Consider the following 20,187-nt stretch of genomic DNA (forward strand, 5'->3'; position numbering starts at 1 on the left):
CAGGAAATATGAGATGTTGCACCAGATGTTCTTTGGACTATATTTTCTGTTCTATCTGTTCAAGCAGTGCCATCCTGACTTCAACTTTATTTTCTGTCATTTCAGAATGAAGCTGGGGCCAGATGGGCTGCCTTTTATGAAGAACAGTGCAAGCTTGCCAAAACTTATCCACTAGAAGAAATTCAGAATGTCACAGTCAAGCGTCAATTGCAGGTCCTTCAGCAGAGTGGGTCATCAGTGCTCTCAGCAGACAAGAGCCAACGAGTATGTGAACATTCTAGCACTAATCCCAAGAGTTGAAATATTTGGGAAATATTAAACATTAGTATCACCCTTGGCTGCTTCCTTTATCTGCAAAGATAGTAATGCTGACATTAGAAAGAGCTCTGTGCCTAAGGTAGGGTGACCACATAATTTATCATCCAAACTGGAATCCTTTTGAGAGTGAAAAAAGACACTGGTAATAATTATTGTAGGACACAGAGTCAAATTGAGATTGTCAGGACACTGTGGTGTATATGGACACCCAATACGGAGATCACCTTCCTGAGGACCAGACAGCCTGAAGAATACACTTAGTCTATGTCAATGATTCTCAAGTAGGAGTGATTTTGCCCCCCAGGAACACTTGACAATGTCTGGAGACATTTTTGGTTATAACTGGTGAGAGGGGGGTTGCTATTGGCATCTAGTGGGTAGGGATGCTGTTAAACATTCTACAATGCACAAGTAAGCCCCCAACAACAAAGAATTATCTGGTGAAAAATGTCTATATTGCTAAGCTTGAGAAGCCCTGTATGCAGTCTGATCCTTCTCCCCTTTCACTCTTGACTCTCCTCTGCCTCTTTAACAAGTGGCTGACAACCTCAGTTCAAACTGCTTTAGGGATGGGTGATTCACCTCTTTCCAAGACATCAGCTCCACATGTGGGCCCCTCTAATTGATGGAAACATACTCCCTCCTTTGAGTGTTAAGTGCTTTACCTCCACTTTGTTCTGCCTTCTGAAGCCAAATTGCTCTTTCCTATAATAGTCCTAAAATAAATGAAGGCAGCCAATTTTTCAAAACTGTTGAGTCTTTTCTTCTCTAGGCTAAACATCCTTCCCTCTGTCAGTTTTCCCCTATACAATGGTTTTGAGTCCCCTAATCCGTCCTAGTTGCTGTCTTCATTCTGTCAGTATCCTTGAACTGAACACAACACTCTGAGTTGGTTCTGGTCTGCGTGGAGGTGAGCAGGAATTTGACGTTCCGTACCCTGTGCTCTACATCTACTAAGACGGTCTAGAACTATATTAGGTTTTTGTTTGTTTGGTCTTGGTTTTTTGACAGTCAGATTCCATGGTTGCTTCATATCAATGTCACTGTCATTGAAGTCTTCAAAACTCTTCCACCAATGTTGCTCTAAAACGATATCTTTTAAAACAAATTAGGTAGTTTGTCCAAATTCAAGCAAGCCTATATTCACTCCTGTTAAAATAACATCTCTCATCCCATCTCTCTAGCCCAGAAGTCAGCAAACTTTTTTCTGTAAAGGGAAAGATAGTAAGTATTTTAGATTTTGTGGGCCATATTGTCTCTGTCACAATGAGTTGACTCTGCTGTTACAGTGGGAAATCAGCCATAGCTAATACGTAAACAAATGTTCCAATAAAACTTTACAAAAACAGGCAGCAGATAGGATTTGGTCTGCAAATCATAGTTTACATACCCTTGATCTAACCTATTGAAATATTTTTATCTAAAATATTTGGCTATTTAACATCAAAGTCTTCTTTCCCAGTTGCTTGTCCTCTGGAACTCTGTGTTCTCATCTGCATCTATAAAAAGAAAAAATGCATGATAAGGACAAGGATGAAACCATATGGCACATATCTTCCTACAAGTTGATATTTATTCTGCATTCTTTGGATCCAATTATCCGAGTAGTCACTAATCCACTTTATCTTATGCATTCCATGCTTCCCCATCTTTTTCACAAAGACATCGTGTGAAACTTCGCCCATTGGTCTTTTAGAGTCTAGACAGCCTGATCTAGCCTAGGTGGAACCTGGACATTGTATTTTTAAAAGATCCCAGATAATTCTAATGTGTAGCCAGGAATGAAAGCCACTGAAATGCGTGTGAGAGCTTAAAGTGTTAGGGAAGAGGGGGGACTGAAGGATGCATGAATTCAATGGAGAGGAAGTAGGGGAGATTGAAAAAGCAGGTAGAGAAAGAGACTATGAGGGTTTTTGTGTCATGGTAAGGAATTTGGGTTGATTCCTTTGGACTATGGGATCTTGCTGAAGTTTTAAGCATGGGATCTATTTCATGTTTTAGGATAATGACTCTTATAGCAGAGCAAAAGAATAATGGAAGAAGGAAATAGGAGAAGGGAAAACGGTCTTTCACTTTCATCCGGTGCTTCTTAAATCATCTGTGGTTCTCTCCTTTCTCCCTCTTTTCCCCCCTCCCTCCTTCTTTCCTTCCTTCCTTCTTCTCTTTCTCCCTCCCTGCCTCCCTTTCTCTCTCTCTTCTTCCCTTTCTTCCTTTATTACCAACCTACCAGAGATCAGTACTTGATTAAGTTCATTGATCACATGCTTAGATGTTTTGGAAATATCAAATTGTTTTTAAAAGTTTATGAACATTTATTCTCTCAATTCCTGTACAGAATGGAAACAAACTGTTTGCTGACTTGCACTGGTCCATGGACCATACTTTGAGTAGCACTGCTTTACTCTATTACCTTACTTTCCTTTACTGACAGGGTAAAGTTTAAACTCTTTAGTATGGCATAGATGGTCCCTCATGATCTGGTCCTTGCTTACCTCTCCATTCTCACGTCCTCCACTTCCCTCAATCAGCACCACTACTCCAGTTTCCTTCAACATGTCATCACTCCCTGAAAATGACTTGTCTTTCCCAACCTCCTTCCTTCTTTTGGGCTCTGCCCTCCATCTCCTTTCTCTACTTGACCAATTCCCACTTCTCTTCCAAGGCACAACTCTCCCCTTTTCTTTGAAGCCATTCTTGAATCTCCAGCTTATAAATTTATCCACTCCCTCCCTCATACTGCCACATCACTTTTTGGTGGCAGTTATAGTACTTGTCACTCTGTTATGTAATTATTGATTTCATGGCTGCCTCACTGTCCCATGACTGTGGGGTCCTTGAGGACCAAGGATTTGTTCGTGTCAGAATTGTCAGAATGTAGGGCATAGTAGATGTTCAATAAATGTGCACTCAGTGAATGCTGAATGAAACAACAAATGCACTTCTCTGTGCATGTGCAGTTGGAAACGTTCTTGGGACTTTGGGAGATCTGTTTATTTCAGTCACTCCACATATATTTATTACGTGTTTATAAGGCTCTGTGCTAGTTGATAGTGAGGAAATTTAACTGAGACATTCCTACTCTACATAAAGGAAGATACTTGGCAAGAAGATGTGAACTGCTGTATTTTGAGGCATAAAAAAAATCACATGGCCAAAAGGATATCTTTACATTAGCATTCTCTTTAACATATTTTCCATTTTTAACATCGCTTATTGCCTTTAACTTGCAGCTGAACACAATTCTAAATACAATGAGCACCATCTACAGTACTGGAAAAGTTTGTAACCCAAGTGATCCACAGGAGTGCTTACTACTTGAACCAGGTAGGCTATTAATTTTGAGGAGTGATTATGAAATTTACTTTTTTATTCCAAGTTTTAAAAATGAGATTGACATTAGATGATGACATTGTGCCTTTCAGCAAAGACGAGAAGATTCCAAATATGCGTGTTTCAGCACATAGATGAGCTTTCAGCTTCTAACAAAACTTCACTGTAAATTCTATCACATTCAAGTAATTTAATTAAGTTAGTAGTTAAGTGATTTATATGCTTTATTTTCTCCGCGGAAATATTTTGGAACTATAATAAGGATGAGGAAATTAATGAATCATGAGATTTCATTTTATAACTTTAAGACCTTGATGTCTGTCAGCCTTACTTTTAATTCTTTATAATTCATGTAATTGTTTACAAATAAAAATTTTACAAATGCATGTTTACTTCCCTTTGGGTGCTTTGTGATAACAGGTTTGGATGAGATAATGGAAAAGAGTGAAGACTACAATGAGAGGCTCTGGGTTTGGGAAGGCTGGAGGTCTGAGGTCGGCAAGCAGCTGAGGCCATTGTATGAAGAGTATGTGGTCCTGAAAAATGAGATGGCAAGAGCAAACAGTAAGTTTGCTGGTCTGTAGAGGTCCTGAAGCTCTCTATGGGGCCATAGGGCTATTTCTTATGAATTACTAAGGCTGCCCTTTGATATAAGGGGCAATTCCTAAATTACTGATCGTCTGCTGAACAATTCAGGTTCAAATAAGAAACTACTAGGAAATAAGGAAAGGTGCATTGACATTCTACGGTCTAAAGAGCTCAGGAGTGAGACTTAATTACAGGGCCTCAAATAAATCAGTTGTCTGGGAAGGTCTTAGGCTCCTGGGGGTTCCTGAGGTAGTCTGGAGATTGAGTAGGGATGCTATTCCTCAGAAAGGATGAGAGACAGAAACATTGTCTCTCACATAAACTCCCATTTGACCACAGTTCATTCCCAAAAGTTGTGTGTTTACCTCAGGGTGATGTCCCAGAAAGAAAAACATCAGACTAATTTAGGCTGGAAACCCGTTATTTTCTTCAGCTGTAATTCTAACTCAAATCATGTGGTAATAAAAAATCTTAACATGGGGAGGAATTTCCATATCTCCTAATTTAGTCTCCTGCCTGAATAATGAGCTGAAGCCACGGCATTATGAATAGCTTTATGCTTTGATGATTCACGGCCTCCTGGGGTTGAGTCAAGAAGAACTTTTTTCATCTGTTGTTTCTAAATGTCTTTCACTGCCACTTAAACTCATATTCTCAAGCCATAGGCAAGATGGAGACAGTAGCTCTTCACCACATCCTTCCATCCAAATATTTATTTCTCTCCTCATCTTCCTGATCATCCACTGCCAATGTGCCTGTAAAAATAAAAATTATTAAAATACATTTGCAAACGTTATTAGCTAATACCCTAACACGAGCTCGTGTTTCTTGATGATGAGATACTACACGAAGTACACAGAGATGTGTTGTGTATACATATAATTTGCAAACAAACACAGACCCACTGTGGCAATGTCTGAGTTGGGTTAGATTTGAAACTATAAGGCCCTGAACAAAATGAGAATTTAACAACTCAGATCCAATCGCATGTTTTAAAGCTAAAGATGCAAACTGACTTATGGAGAGACCCACGGTTAGGAGACTAGGAGTGAGCCTCTGCCCCTATATATAAGCCAGTTGTGTGACCTCGGGCAAATGATTTAACCGGCTAAGAGCAGGCTGTTAATCTGCACAGTGGGGATTATAATAATATCAATCTTGTAGAGTTTTTGTGCTTATTAGATGAGATAATACATTTAAATTTCTGGCACAGATCAAGTGCTTAACAGACATTAGCTAGTGCTATTATTCATTTGCATCCCTTTGGGTTGATATTTAGAAGGGCAATGAAAATGTGACAGATCTTTGGATATTTTTTTTAACTTCTCAGCAAGGCTAATCTATGAATACTGTGCTTTATCTCATTCTTTCCTGCATGTTCTCCTCTTTCTCCTTTTTAAAAACAGATTATGAAGACTATGGGGATTATTGGAGAGCAGATTATGAAGTGGAGGGGGCAGGTGACTATAACTATAGCCGCAACCAGTTGCTTGAAGATGTGGAACGTACCTTTGCAGAGGTAACTGTGGAACTGTACCCAGACACAGATGTAGGGCAGTGCACAGGAAGAAGGGACAGTGACCAAATGCATTCAGGCTTGTTCTTAACACACTGCTCAGACATTCCCAGGCCTCAGAGTTATGGAATATTAGAGCTTGAAAAGATTTTAAAGAATAATAGGGCAACTCCAACAAATGATCAGAATTACTCTGCTTTTCTCCCCTTTTCAGCCACTGACCAGCAATTACCAATAGCAAGATTATAAGAAGGAAAGATTATAGGAAGAACTGGTCTTTTCGATTATAAGAAGGAATGGTTTTCATGAGCTACCTGGGGCTGGCACATGCAATTACATGGATGAACTAAAAAACACTATGCTAAGTGAAGGAAGTCAGGCACAAAAGGTCAAATATTGTATGATTTCATTTATATGAAATGTCCAGAATAGGCAGAACTATAGAGACAGGAATCGGTTCTGTAATTACCTGAGGCTGGAAGTGGGAGTGCAACTGACAGCAGATGGGCACAAGGAAACTTTTGGGGTGATGGAAATGTTCTAAAACTGGGTGGTGCTGATGGTTGCCCAACAGTGTAAATTTACTAAAACTCATTAAACTATACACTTAAAAATGGGTGAATTTTATGATATATAAATGATACTTCAATTTAAAAACAAAGGAAGTAGGTAGCATCTTTAAAATGAATATTTTTTGTATCTGCTTTCATTTTGGGACCGTATTCCTCGAGATATGTTTATTGCTTAAGTGATGGAGCTAGCCATCATCAACATCTGGGAGGAAGGAATGCTTTTCAACTCTTCAGAATATTTGAGAGGAAGAGAAATTAGAATTTAGGGAAATTCCACTTGTCTAAAGAAGCTCCCGTGTTTAGTGTTGGGGATTAGATATTGGAATAGGTTACTCTTGGTCTTAAACTTTCCTCCTGGGCTTTTCAGATTAAACCGTTATATGAACATCTTCATGCTTATGTGAGGGCAAAGTTGATGGATACCTACCCTTCCTATATCAGTCCGACTGGATGCCTCCCTGCCCATTTGCTTGGTAAGAAACTCCAGGAACTCTTTGTGTATTTTGCTCTTTGTTATTTCCACCAATAAAGTTGTTTCTTGGAATGAGACCCAACATAAAACTTTTGAAAAATTCTGTTGATGAAGTTAGTAACATTATAGAAATCACATCTTGAAAGCACTTTCTTCAACAGAAAAGCCATTTTAAATCATTCTGTATCGCATTACTTTATTTTGTATGTAAAGAGTTATTATGTTGGCAACAATCCAAAGGATAAAGGGGTGATTTAAGATAACTAGAGAAAGAACTCCAAATTCAAATGAGAGTGTAAGTGAGGAAAATAAGTTTTATTATTCAAGTTGGTTGGCTAAGCTCTTGAGGTGGAGTTTCGGATTTTAGTATCATATTGTCAGAGGAAAGACGCTTGGTAGGCTGGGCGTGGTCAGGGGTGAGAGAAAAGTTTTCTAGAATTAAGGTATAGCCTGAGTGAAAGCTTCATAAGTTCATTCTCAACTGCACCAATTACTTTTGCTGAAAAGTACTTGGTTTGGAATCATATGAGTAATGAATGGAGTCTTCATCATGAAGGAAGATGCCTAGTTTAGGAGGAGAATTAATCTTCCAAGAACTTTGGATCTTGCCACGGAGACTTTGCCAACCATGCACGACCTGGGGCCCTTTATTGAACCTCTTAATTCCCCTCCAGAGAGTGGCCATCTTCCCCTCCCCTCTCCCCCACCCCAGAAGCTGAGGCCAAATAAAATATACGTGTTTGAAAAGTTCATGTCATGCATACATAGCATTCTAGATTAAATCTAGAATACTGTATGGCCTTTTTACCAATCCCATCTCTTTCACTATGTAAAATCAAGTCTGTACTTCTGCTGTCTTTGTCATGTCTTAACAAAATCTTTTTTTTTTTGATAGGTGATATGTGGGGTAGATTTTGGACAAATCTGTACTCTTTAACAGTCCCCTTTCGAGAGAAACCAAACATAGACGTTACTGATGCAATGGTGAACCAGGTAGGAAGAAGAGGCCTTGAAAACCAAATCTAAATCCTCAACTTTACTTCTTTTTATGCTATCTTTCTCTTCTTATCTTTTGCATATAAAACCATGTACATAAAAAAAAAAATTCAAGGTAATTTTGGGGCCGGCCCGGTGGCGGATGTGGTTAAATGCGTGCGCTCCCCTGCAGCGGCCTGGGGTTCAGCCGTTCGGATCCCAGGTGCGCACCGCCGCTCTGCTTATCAAGCCATGCTGTGGCGGTGTCCCGTATAAAGTGGAGGAAGATGGGCATGGATGTTAGCCCAGGGCCAGTCTTCCTCAGCAAAAAAAGAGGAGGATTGGCGGATGTTAGCTCAGGGCCGATCTTCCTCACCAAAAAAAAAAAAATTTGAGGTAATTTAAACTTGTTTTTTATGTAGTTATCTTTTCATGGAAAAGTAGGTTACAATGACAGTGACATCAAGTACCATGAATATCAGGTATGGTATTGATCTTGCTAAGAGATATTAAAAATGGAGATGACCTGAGTTTTCCATTAAGCAGTAAGATGTGGAGTTATCAACTGGTTGGCATCACTCTTTCCAAAGTTAGTCATTGTGGAGCAATGAGTCAGTAATCTCTATGAATAGTAAAAGAAAGGATACCATTAGAAGATTTTTGCATATTTAAAAAATCATTTTTGTTAAAAATATTACAAGAGTCTTTAAAATAATTTTTAAATCACCTTTTTGTTATCATCTTGGTAAAATTGTTTAAATTCTCTGTGCTCCCTTCCATTGATGAAATCATATTATAGTTATATATTTTTCTTTATTCAACTAACAGTCTACATTTCTGGGTAGAATTCACAATCATACTTCTATTGGCTATATAAAATTTCTTCATATAGTTGCACCATAATTTACTTTACTATTTATGCATCACTGGACTTTGGCTTGCTAACAGTTCTAAATCTCTAAGCAGCAATGCAATCAACATCTTCACATACGTAACATACTCCTGGGAAAAGTCCGTAGCAGAATAAAAATGTAAAGTTGCAGGGGCCTCAAACCTCTACAGCTGTTCTAGCCTCGTTTTGCAGTCGAGCAGCAGCAGAGGCCCATCTTTATGTGGCTCCTTAGCCTATCCACAGTGTTTTTATACCCACTATCTCTCCTAATGTTATCTTTACAACAAACCTATGAGGCTGCCAGTTCAGATACTGTGATAGTTCCATGTTGTAGGCGAGGAAACTGAGGCTTGGGGAAATGACTTGCCCAAAGTCACAAAGACAGTCAGTGGCAATTAAGGTTTGAACTCAGAACTTCTAATACCTCCAGTCTGGTTTTCTATTCATTCATTCTTCATTCAACAGATGTTAACTGTACTTACTAGTCAACATTGCTTTGGTATATGTTCTTTCTGCTTAAGAATGCCATACTCATTAATACTAACATTGCCTGCCATTAAGCCTTTAAAGATCAATAATAAAAAAATCCATAGTGTCATATCCTGTTTCATATCCCCAAGGCTGACATAGGAGAAAAACCAGACTTCACTGATCTTTGAGATCAGAGGAAGTTTTCTGTGTCACTAAAAGTGATTCATGGAGTATCTGCAATTACATAAGCCAAACTTAGTTTGCCTGATGTGGGCCTTATCTCGAAAGAAGTCTTGGTCAGCTCCAGGGACACTGGCTCCCAGAAGAGTTTGCTTGATGCCAGACACCTACTGCTGCCCCTCTTTAGTTCTAGAACATCCTAAAAGTTTAGATTCCCATACAGACTGTGAAGCCAAGGCCCAACTACTCATTGCCTGCTGGGTCACATGCAGACATTTTTGGTTCTAAAAGCCCACGACTTCTTGTCCACTTTATTGTTTGTGTCTTCCACTGAGCCTAATACCAGCGCCTTGCCCCTTGAAAGATATCAATCAATGATTATTGGCTTGAGTTGAATAGTTTTTAGCAAAGAGAAGGTCATTGTTGTTTATGTTTATACTTGGAACATAAAGAGTAAAGACAAAAAACATCACACATGATCTCACCCAGTCTACTGTTAATATTTCGTGTATTTCTTCCTTAAGATTATACTATATAAGTGGTTTATATATTCTACTTTTCCACTTACTATTAAAGTATAAAAAATCAATAAAAATTCTTTATAAATGTAATTTATTTAGATTTTCCATTCCACAAAAGTGCCATTATTTATTTAACCACTCTGATGGTTGTTTCCACTTTTTTCCCTATTGAAAATCATTATACATGTTGTACACCTTAAATTTACACAATGTTATATGTCAAATATGTTTCAGTTAAAAATAATAATAAACAAAAAATCATTTTAAATGTAATTCTTGGACCTAATTTCTGAGAATTTCCTAGGTTAGTTCCCTAGAGACAGGGTTACTGAGGCAAAGAGTATAAACACTTTGAAAGCTGTCCATACGTTTTGCCAAATTGCCTTCCAGAAAGGTTATGCCTATGGACATATCTAACACAAAGAATGCTGTTATTTTTTTTTAATTTTTTTTATTGATGTTTTAATAGTTTTTTTGTGTGTGTGTGAGGAAGATCAGCCCTGAGCTAACATCCATGCTAATCCTCCTCTTTTTGCTGAGGAAGACTGGCTCTGAGCTAACATCTACTGCCAATCCTCCTCCTTTTTTTCCCCCAAAGCCCCAGTAGATAGTTGTATGTCATAGTTGCACATCCTTCTAGTTGCTGTATGTGGGATGCGGCCTCAGCACGGCCGGAGAAGCAGTGCGTCGGTGCGCTCCTGGGATCCGAACCCAGGCCACCAGCAGTGGAGCGCACGCACCCAACCGCTAAGCCACGGGGCCGGCCCAATAGTTTTTAACATTGTGAAATTTTAGGTTGTACATTTTTGTTTGTCCATTACCATATATATGACTCCCTTCACCCCTTCTGCCCACCCCCCACCCCCCACCCCCCACTCCCATTGCCCCTGGTAACCACAATACAGTTTTCTCTGTCCATGTGTTGGTTTATATTCCACATATGAGTGAGATCATACAGTGTTTGTCTTTCTCTTTCTGGCTTACTTCACTTAACATAATACCCTCCAGGCCCATCCATGTTGTTGCAAATGGGACGATTTTGTCTTTTTTATGGCTGAGTAGTATTCCATTGTATATATATATACCACATTTTCTTGATCCAATCGTCAGCCGAGGGACACTTAGGTTGCTTCCACTTCTTGGCTATGATGAATAATGCTGCAATGAACGTAGGGGTGCATAAGCCTCTTTGGATTGTTGATTTCAGGTTCGTTGGATATATTCCCAGTAGTGGGATGGCTGGATCATAGGGCATCTCTATTTTTAATTCTTTGAGGAATCTCCATACCGTTTTCCATAGAGGCTGCACCAGTTTGCATTCCCACTAGCTGTGTATGAGGGTTCCTGTTTCTCCACATCCTCTCCAACATTTGTTGTTTTTTGTCTTGGTGATTATAGCCATTCTAACGGGCGTGAGGTGATATCTTAGTGTTGTTTTGATTTGCATTTCCCTGATGATTAATGATGTTGAACATCTTTTCATGTGCCTATTGGCCATCTGTATATCTTCTTTGGAGAAGTGTCTGTTCATTTCCTCTACCCATTTTTTGATAGGGTTGTTTGTTTTTTTGTTGTTCAGTTGTGTGAGTTCTTTATCTAAAGAATGCTGTTATTTTAATGCTAGAATTAAATGCTGTTCTTTTTTTTCCAGACCTGGGATGCAAACAGGATATTCAAGGAGGCTGAGAAGTTCTTTGTGTCTGTTGGCCTTCCTAATATGACTCAAGGATTCTGGGAAAACTCTATGCTTACTGAGCCAGGCGATGGCCGGAAAGTGGTCTGCCACCCCACAGCTTGGGACCTGGGGAAGGGTGACTTCAGGTAGTGAGGCTGACACTTACATGGCTGATACTAAAATGGGAGACAATGGTGGCAGAGACAAGGATGAATTTGAATTCCTTCTCCACTTCTCTGAGCACAGAAGAGATGAATGAACTCTCCTTGAATGACTGCTGGGAGTCCGTGAGAGCACATTTGGGCTTTCCCAGGAAAAGGGGATTGTCAGCAGGCCCTGACTTGAACCTTTAGATAATTTGCCTCACTTGAAATAATATGCACCCATTAGAGTTGTATGGTCGTGGGTATAGTGGGGTCCCCATTAGGAAAGGTTTTGTGCTAAGATTTATGGAAGATGGATGTGTGAATCAGGCATTGATCCTCCCTTCCATGTTTCCCTGTTGTGAGTGAGACAGGACAGGTGAATAAATAAGCTGGGATGAAAGAGAGAAAGTGGTATGTGTCATAAGAGAAACACAGAGAACACTCTATGGGGAACTGGAAGAGAACTGGGCACACCTGGAGTAGTGGGTAGGCTCAGACAGGGCTTTTCAGGTGGCATTTGAATTGGGTTTGAAAGATAAGAAGGGCTTAGGCAGACAGAGCTGGGAGGCAGACACCGAGCTGGGAGAATAGCAGGATCAAATGCAGAGAGGCAGAACCTTGCGTTTACTGGAGTCAGCAAGTTAGGCTAGAATAAAGGGCATGTGAAGAAGGGTCTGGGTGATATGGCAGAATGAGCACAGGCTTTCGAATCCCAGATGTGTCATTTAATGACTAGGCAACCTTGGGCAAAGTATTTAACCTTCTTGGGTTTCAGTGTCTTGATCCATAAAGTCAAATAGTAATTCCCAGGTTGCAGGTTTGTGAGTGTCTTAGGTTGGGTTGTCTAGCTTGAGATGGAGATTCTTGTACAAGTGCTTCACTGAGCGAGAGCTTTCAGGCCAAGGGGAGTGATAGAAGCAGGATGGGGCAGGGGAAAGAGTTAAGTAAATATGTGGTCTCTGCTGGAGACTTGGCCTCAGCCTGATCCCACAAGGCTCTCTGGAGCATGATTTGTACCACAGAGTTGATCACACTTTTGAGATGGGAGGACTGGCCTTTTGTACCCCTGTATTAATCAGTCACTGGCTGTGGACTGTCCCAGAGTGTGCGGGGACTTAACATCCTGGTTGAGGCACCTCCCATTCAGCCAGAGACAGTGAAAAAGGAAGTGGCTGTTGGCCATTAACACCTATGACTCAGGCAACTGGGAGATGGGTGGATCTGCCAGGGAAAGCGGGTCTGGACAGGGACCCAGCAGCATCCACTAGAGTAGGGGTTGGCAATCCTTTTCTGTAAAGGGTCAGACAGTGAATAGTTTAGGCTTTGTGGGTCTCTGTTGCAACTACTCAGCTCTGCCCTTGTGGCATGAAAACAGCCATAGATAATACATAAACAAATGGGTGTGGCTGTGTTCTAATAAAGCCTTATTTATCAAAACATGTGGTCAGCCGCAGGCCATAGTTTACTGACTCCAGTACTAGAGTGAGGCTTAAAATGAGTAAGTATACATAAGTTTCCTGGCACAGCATCGTACATAGAGTAGACATTAAATATTCAGTAGCTATTCTTATAATTGTTTCCAAAGAGAATAGAGAAAAACCAAGTTAGAAAAGCTGGTCCTATTGGGGTATATAAAGGAGGGTGAGTTTATTCTTGAGCAGGTGAGTCCTTACAGGGTATTTATCAGGGGGATGACACGGTCAGAGTGGTAGGAAAATTAATTTGGGACCCTACTGAAATATGATCCCTATGCTCACCTGAATGAAACTATTCTTGCCACGTTGAAAAGGACCACCACCTAATTGCCAAATGCAGACCTTATTTCTTTGGGCCACGGCAGCATTGTCTAATGCTGTCTATGTTTATGAGTTATCTTTGAAATGCTGTGTTTCACTGGCTTCTGCATGGTCATCCTCTTCTGGACTTCTTTGACTTCTCTCATCGCCATCTCCTCTGAGTCATCTTCCTCTCTCCACTCTGTAAGTACTGGGACATCCTAGGGCTTTGTCTTCAGCCCTCTTTTCTTGCCATTCTATGCCTGCTTCATAGGCCATCACATCCATTCCCTGACTTACATGCTAATGATTCCCAAATATCAATTTACAGCCCCTCCACCTCCTGCTTCTCTATCCTGGCTATACCAAACTGCCCGCAGTGTCCTGAATGCAGAACGTTCAGGAGTGAATGAATGCCACGTTGTTTTCTCAAGCCTTTCTCACTGAGCACTTACAGGAACATCAACCGCTTGTCACTCCCTGCCATCTGCCTGGCAAACTCCCGCATATTGATCAAGATCCAGATTGCTTGTTGCATCCTCAGTTATGCCTTTTTTGGTGCTTCTAGGAAACTGTGCCTGCATTCACTCATTGTTATGCCCAAGGTCATGTCTACTGATCACTTATGGAGTACTTGCCTCAGAGTTTTTGTAGTAGAAGACTCTGCTTATCTTACTTTCCATTAGTCTGTGAGCAGGAGAACACGATTCAGCTCTGCCCATCACGTTATATTGAGCACCAAATACAGTTTCTAGGACATAAAAGATAGGTCCTCAAAATTCATTGGTGAATAAATCTTGGAAAGATGATCCATGCTACCAAAATCCCATGCAACTCTATTGTGATGATTAAATGAAATTCAATGAGATTCATTTTAATCTTGCCCATTTTTGTGCAGGATCAAGATGTGCACAAAAGTAACAATGGATGACTTCCTGACAGCCCACCATGAGATGGGACACATCCAGTATGACATGGCATATGCTGTACAACCCTACCTGCTAAGAAATGGAGCTAATGAAGGGTTCCATGAAGCTGTTGGGGAAATCATGTCACTTTCTGTAGCTACACCTAACCATTTGAAAGCGATTGGTCTTCTGCCATCTTATTTTTATGAAGACAGTGGTATGGACATTTTTTCATGGCTTGTTTTGGGGATTCTTTAGTCTGATGTGGGCCAAGGTATTTATTATCATGCATAGGACATATAATTTTTGCCACATATAGTATAAGGTATTTATGGGTAACTGAGAATTGCTACTGGTAAGAAAATTTCTAAGTATATATCACAACATGGCAACTTGTGGTTTTGTATCTTTGAAAAGGGCATAAGAGAGATAACTGAATGAATGGCCTTGGGACTCTAAGAAACATCTAACAAGGTAAAAAAAAAAGATGCTAAAACAAGCCCACAGAACTGAAATGGATTTTTCAAGGTCACCCAGCTAATTAGTGTCAAAAGTTCTGACTATATCACTCTGGTACTAGGTAAAAACTTCTCAAAATGTTAGATCTGGAACAGATTCTAAAAACTATTTTGCAGAGGAAGCAAACTGAAGATAAGAGAGGGAAGGTAACGAGCCCAAGGTCAAAAAGCAACGTGGGTGAACCAGAAGCAGAGCCCTAATCTAAAGCTTTTCCCATAATAGTATGCAAAGCAAAGCGTCACTTGAAATTTGGGAATTCTTAAAGAACAGGCAGGAAAATATCAAGATTGGGAAGGACTGAAACATTTTGTTCATCCAGCTGAAGCATGAATTTGCCCCTGCAGCATCCCCTCAGACCCATGCTATGCTTCAGCATCTTTGCCTGAGGCAGCCCGTTTCTCTTTGGATGGCTTGGACTTGACGGAACACGACAAATGTTCACGAGATCCAGAGTCTTCAGTGAGGACGCCATGGCTTTTGATTCTTTTTTGTAAAAGGAGGACACCTAGAGCCAAATATGTTCTTCTCTTTCGTGTGTTTCTCTCCCCTCATTTTAGCTATTTGGGCCACAAATATCAGCTCTGCTGGCTGGAATGTTTGGTCAATGAGGTCATGGTCATGAGCTCCACCCTCGTGTGGGCAATTCACTTTTCCTCGATTTCTGGCTCCAGACCTTGGTAATCTCACAAGGGCCTTGGAGTAGGTCAGTGTAAAGCCATCATCACGGCTGAAAAAGTTAGCATAAGCATAGACCCAGTGGGTAATAGACGAGTAGTGGCATCCTCCCGTTAAGGGAGCAACAAAGGAAAGGGAGTTCACGGTAACCACACATGTTTCCTAATTTTAAAATATCATTCTCAAGTCAATTAACAGACAATTATTTGTTTTGTCATTTTTTCATATTCCCTGACGGCAGGCAAAGATAGTTGAATCACTAAGATAGCACTCACTAGACATGGTTAAACCATTGGTTTAAAAAACTCCTACTTCTGGGACTTTATCAGATTAAAGAGCTTTTATAAGACAAATGAAACCAGAATCAAGACGAACAGACAACCAACCAGCTGGGAGAGAATATTTGCAAAACATACATCTGACAAGGGGTTGATCTCCATATTATATAAAGAACTCACACAACTGAACAACAAAAAAACAAACAACCCGATCAAAAAATGGGCAGAGGAAATGAAGAGACACTTCTCCAAGGAAGATATACAGATGGCCAATAGGCACATGAAAAGATGCTCAACATCACTAATCATCAGGGAAATGCAAATCAAAACAACACTAAGATACCACCTCACGCCCGTTAGAATGGCCATAATCACCAAGACAAAAAACAACAAATGTTGGAGAGGATGTGGAGAAACAGGAACCCTCATACACAGCTGGTGGGAATGCAAATTGGTGCAGCCCCTATGGAAAACGGTATGGAGATTCCTCAAAGAATTAAAAATAGAGATGCCCTATGATCCAGCCATCCCACTACTGGGAATCTATCCAACGAACCTGAAATCAACAATCCAAAGAGGCTTATGCACCCCTATGCTCACTGCAGCATTATTCACTATAGCCAAGAAGTGGAAGCAACCTAAGTGTCCCTCGACTGACGATTGGATCAAGAAAATGTGGTATATATATATACAATGGAATACTACTCAGCCATAAAAAAAAGACAAAATCGTCCCATTTGCAACAACATGGATGGGCCTGGAGGGTATTATGTTAAGTGAAATAAGCCAGAAAGAGAAAGACAAACACTGTGTGATCTCACTTATATGTGGAATATAAACCAACACATGGACAGAGAAAACTGGACTGTGGTTACCAGGGGCAGTGGGGGTGGGGGTGGGCACAGGAGTGAAGGGAGTCATATATATGGTGATGGACAAACAAAAATGTACAACCCAAAATTTCACAATGTTAGAAACCATTAAAACATCAATAAAAAAAACAAAACAAAACAAAAAAAACAAAAAAAACCTCCTACTTCTTTGCTTGGCTCTGCCCCTGATCTGTGAATGATGTTAAACAAATAAGTTCCTTCGTTCCTTCTCTCCCTCCCTCCCTCCCTCTCTCTCTGTTGCTTTCTTCTTCCAAAGATATTTATTGAGCACATACTATGTGCGAAGCATTTTTCTAGACACTAGAGATACAGTGGTGTGCCAAGCAGATAATATCCCCCTGCTTACATTTCGGTGAGCTTCATTTGTACACTAGAGATGAGCTCTACTGCCTTTTTACATCACTAATAAAGGATAAATGAGATAACACAATTTGTTAAAGCATTTTAAACCCAGGTGTGGAAGATGTCAGTACATTTAAAGTACATTGTACTTCTTTTTTTTTATTGTGAAATTTTTGTTGTACATTATTGTTTATCAGTCACCATATACGTGCATCCCTCTACCCCTTGTGCCCACTCCCCACCTCCCTAGCCCCTGGTAACCACCAAACAGTTCTATCTGTCTGTGTGTTGGTTTATCTTCCACATACAAATGAAATCATGCACTGTTTGTCTTTCTCTTTGTGGCTTATTTCACTTAACATAATACCCTCCAGGTCCATCCATGTTGTTGCAAATGGGACGATTTTGTCTTTTTTTTATGGCTGAGTAGTATTCCATGATATATATATATACCACATCTTCTTTATCCAATCATCAGTCGAGGGACACTTGGGTTGCTTCCATGTCTTGGCTATAGTGAATAATGCTGCGATGAACATAGGGGTGCATAAGCCTCTTTGGATTGTTGATTTCAGGTTCGTTGGGTAGATACCCAGTAGTGGGATAGCTGGGTCATAAGGTATTTCTATTTTTAATTTTTTGAGTAATCTCCATACTGTTTTCCATAGAGGCTGCACCAGTTTGCATTCCCACTAGCAGTGGATTAGGGTTCCCATTTCTCCACAGCCTCTCCAGCATTTGTTGCTTTTTGTCTTGGTGATTATAGCCATTCTAACAGGTGTAAGATGATATCTTAGTGTGGTTTTGATTTGCATTTCCCTGATGATTAGTGATGTTGAGCATCTTTTCATGTGCCTATTGGCCATCTGTATATCTTCTTTGGAGAACTGTCTATTCATTTCCTCTGCCCATTTTTTGATTGGGTTGTTTGATTTTTGTTATTCAGTTGTGTGAGTTCTTTATATATTATGGAGATTAATCCCTTGTCAGATATATGGTTTGTAAATATTTTTTCCCAGCTGGTGGGCTCCCTATTCATTGTGATCCTGGTTTCATTTGCCTTGTAGAAGCTCTTTAATCTGATGAAGTCCCACTTGTTATTTTTTCTTTTGTTTCCCTTGTCTGAGTGGACATGGAATTCAAAAAGATCCCTTTATGGCTGAGGGCGAGTAGTGTACTACCTGTATTTTCCTCCAGGAGTTTTATAGTCTCAGGTCTCACCTTCAGGTCTTTGTTCCATTTTGAGTTAATTTTTGTGTGTGGTGAAAGAAGATGGTCTACTTTCATTCTTTTGCAAGTGGCTGTCCAGTTTTCCAAGCACCATTTATTGAAGAGACTTTCCTTTCTCCACTGTATGTCCTTAGCTCCTTTGTCAAAGATTAGCTGCCCATAGATATGAGGTTTTATTTCTGGACTTTCAATTCTGTTCCATTGATCCGTGTGTCTGTTTTTGTACCAGTACCATGCTGTTTTAATTACTATCGCTTTGTAGTATGTTTTGAAGTCAGGGATTGTGCTGCCTCCAGCCTTGTTCTTCTTTTTCAGGATTGCTTTAGCTATATGGGGTCTTTTGTTGCCCCATACGAATGCTAGTATTCTTTGTTCTATTTCTGTGAAGAATGTCCTTGGGATTCTGATTGGGATTGCATTGAATCTGTAGATTGCTTTAGGTAGTGTGGACATTTTAACTATATTTATTCATTTATTCTTCCAATCCAAGTGGATGGAATATTTTTCCATTTCTTTATGTCATCATTGATTTCACTCAGTAATGTCTTATAGTTTTCATTGTATAGCTCTTTAACTTCTTGGTTAAATTTACTTCTAGATATTTTATTCTTTTTGTTGCAATTGTAAATGGGATTGTCTTCTTGAGTTTTCTTTCTGTTAGTTCATTGTTGTTATATAGAAATGCAGCTAATTTCTGTAAGTTGATTTTGTACCCTGCCACTTGCCTGTAGTTGTCGATTATTTCTAATAGTTTTCCAATGGATTCTTTAGGGTTTTCTATATATAAGATCATGTCATCTGCAAACAGCGCGAGTTTCACTTCTTCGTTGCCTATTTGGATTCCTTTTATTTCTTTTTCTTACCTAATTGCTCTGGCAAGAACCTCCAGTACTGTGTTGAATAAGAGTGGCGAGAGTGGGCACCCTCCTCTTGTCCCTGTTTTCAGAGGGATGGCTTTCAGTTTTTCCCCATTGAGTATGATGTTGGCTGTGGGTTTGTCATATATGGCCTTTATTATGTTAAGGTACTTTCCTTCTATACCCATTTTGTTGAGAATTTTTTTATCATAAATGGATATTGGATCTTATCAAAAGCCTTCTCTGCATCTATTGAGATGATCATATGGTTTTTTTTCCTCGTTTTGTTAATGTGGTGTATCACATTGATTGATTTGTGGATGTTGAACCATGCCTGTGTCCCTGGTATAAATCTCACTTGATCATGGTGTATGATCTTTTTAATGTATTGCTGTATTTGGTTTGTCAATATTTTGTTGAGGATTTTTGCATCTTGTTCATCAGGGATATTGGTCTGTAGTTTTCCTTCTTAGTGTTGTCTTTTCCTGGCTACCATCATCATCAGGGTGATGTTGGCCTTGTAGAATGTGTTGGGAAGTGTTCCATCTTCCTCTACTTTTTGGAATAGTTTGAGAAGGATAAGTATTAAGTCTTCTTTGAATGTTTGGTATAACTCTCCAGAGAAGCCATCTGGTCCTGGACTTTTATTTTTTGGGAGGTTTTTGATTACTGTTTCAATCTCTTTACTTGTGATTGGTCTATTCAGGTTCTCTATTTCTTCTTGATTCAGTTTTGGGAGGTTGTATGAGTCTCGGAATTTATCCATTTCTTCTAGATTGTCCAATTTGTTGGCATATAGTTTTTCATAGTATTCTCTTATAATCTTTTGTATTTCTGTGGTAACTGTTGTAATTTCTCCCTTTTCATTTCTAATTTTATTTATTTGAGCTTTCTCTCTTTTTTCTTGGTGAGTCTGGCTAAGGGTTTGTCATTTTTGTTTATCTTCTCAAAGAACCAGCTCTTTGTTTCATTGATCCTTTCTACTGTTTTTTAAATTTCAATTTCATTTATTTCTGCTCTGATTTTTAGTATTTCCCTCCTTCTACTGACTATA

The 20,187-nt window shown here is 39.7% G+C and overlaps 1 protein-coding gene across 2 annotated transcripts in view; it reads left to right on the top strand.

The window, feature by feature from the left end:
* ACE2 (angiotensin converting enzyme 2) overlaps nucleotides 1-20,187 on the top strand; it is a 51,260-nt gene that overhangs the window by 11,196 nt on the left and 19,877 nt on the right. For both annotated transcript variants that reach the window (XM_004435149.3, XM_087427259.1), the window contains exons 2-9: nucleotides 106-264; nucleotides 3,549-3,642; nucleotides 4,069-4,212; nucleotides 5,643-5,755; nucleotides 6,692-6,797; nucleotides 7,692-7,789; nucleotides 11,487-11,656; nucleotides 14,330-14,556. In XM_004435149.3, coding sequence (XP_004435206.1) covers nucleotides 106-264; nucleotides 3,549-3,642; nucleotides 4,069-4,212; nucleotides 5,643-5,755; nucleotides 6,692-6,797; nucleotides 7,692-7,789; nucleotides 11,487-11,656; nucleotides 14,330-14,556 — 1,111 coding nt within the window. The remainder of the gene's footprint in view (nucleotides 1-105; nucleotides 265-3,548; nucleotides 3,643-4,068; nucleotides 4,213-5,642; nucleotides 5,756-6,691; nucleotides 6,798-7,691; nucleotides 7,790-11,486; nucleotides 11,657-14,329; nucleotides 14,557-20,187) is intronic.

The sequence above is a fragment of the Ceratotherium simum genome, chromosome X, assembly GCF_057802395.1.
Source record: "Ceratotherium simum simum isolate JZ-2026a chromosome X, ASM5780239v1, whole genome shotgun sequence".
Taxonomy (NCBI): Eukaryota; Metazoa; Chordata; class Mammalia; order Perissodactyla; family Rhinocerotidae; genus Ceratotherium; species Ceratotherium simum.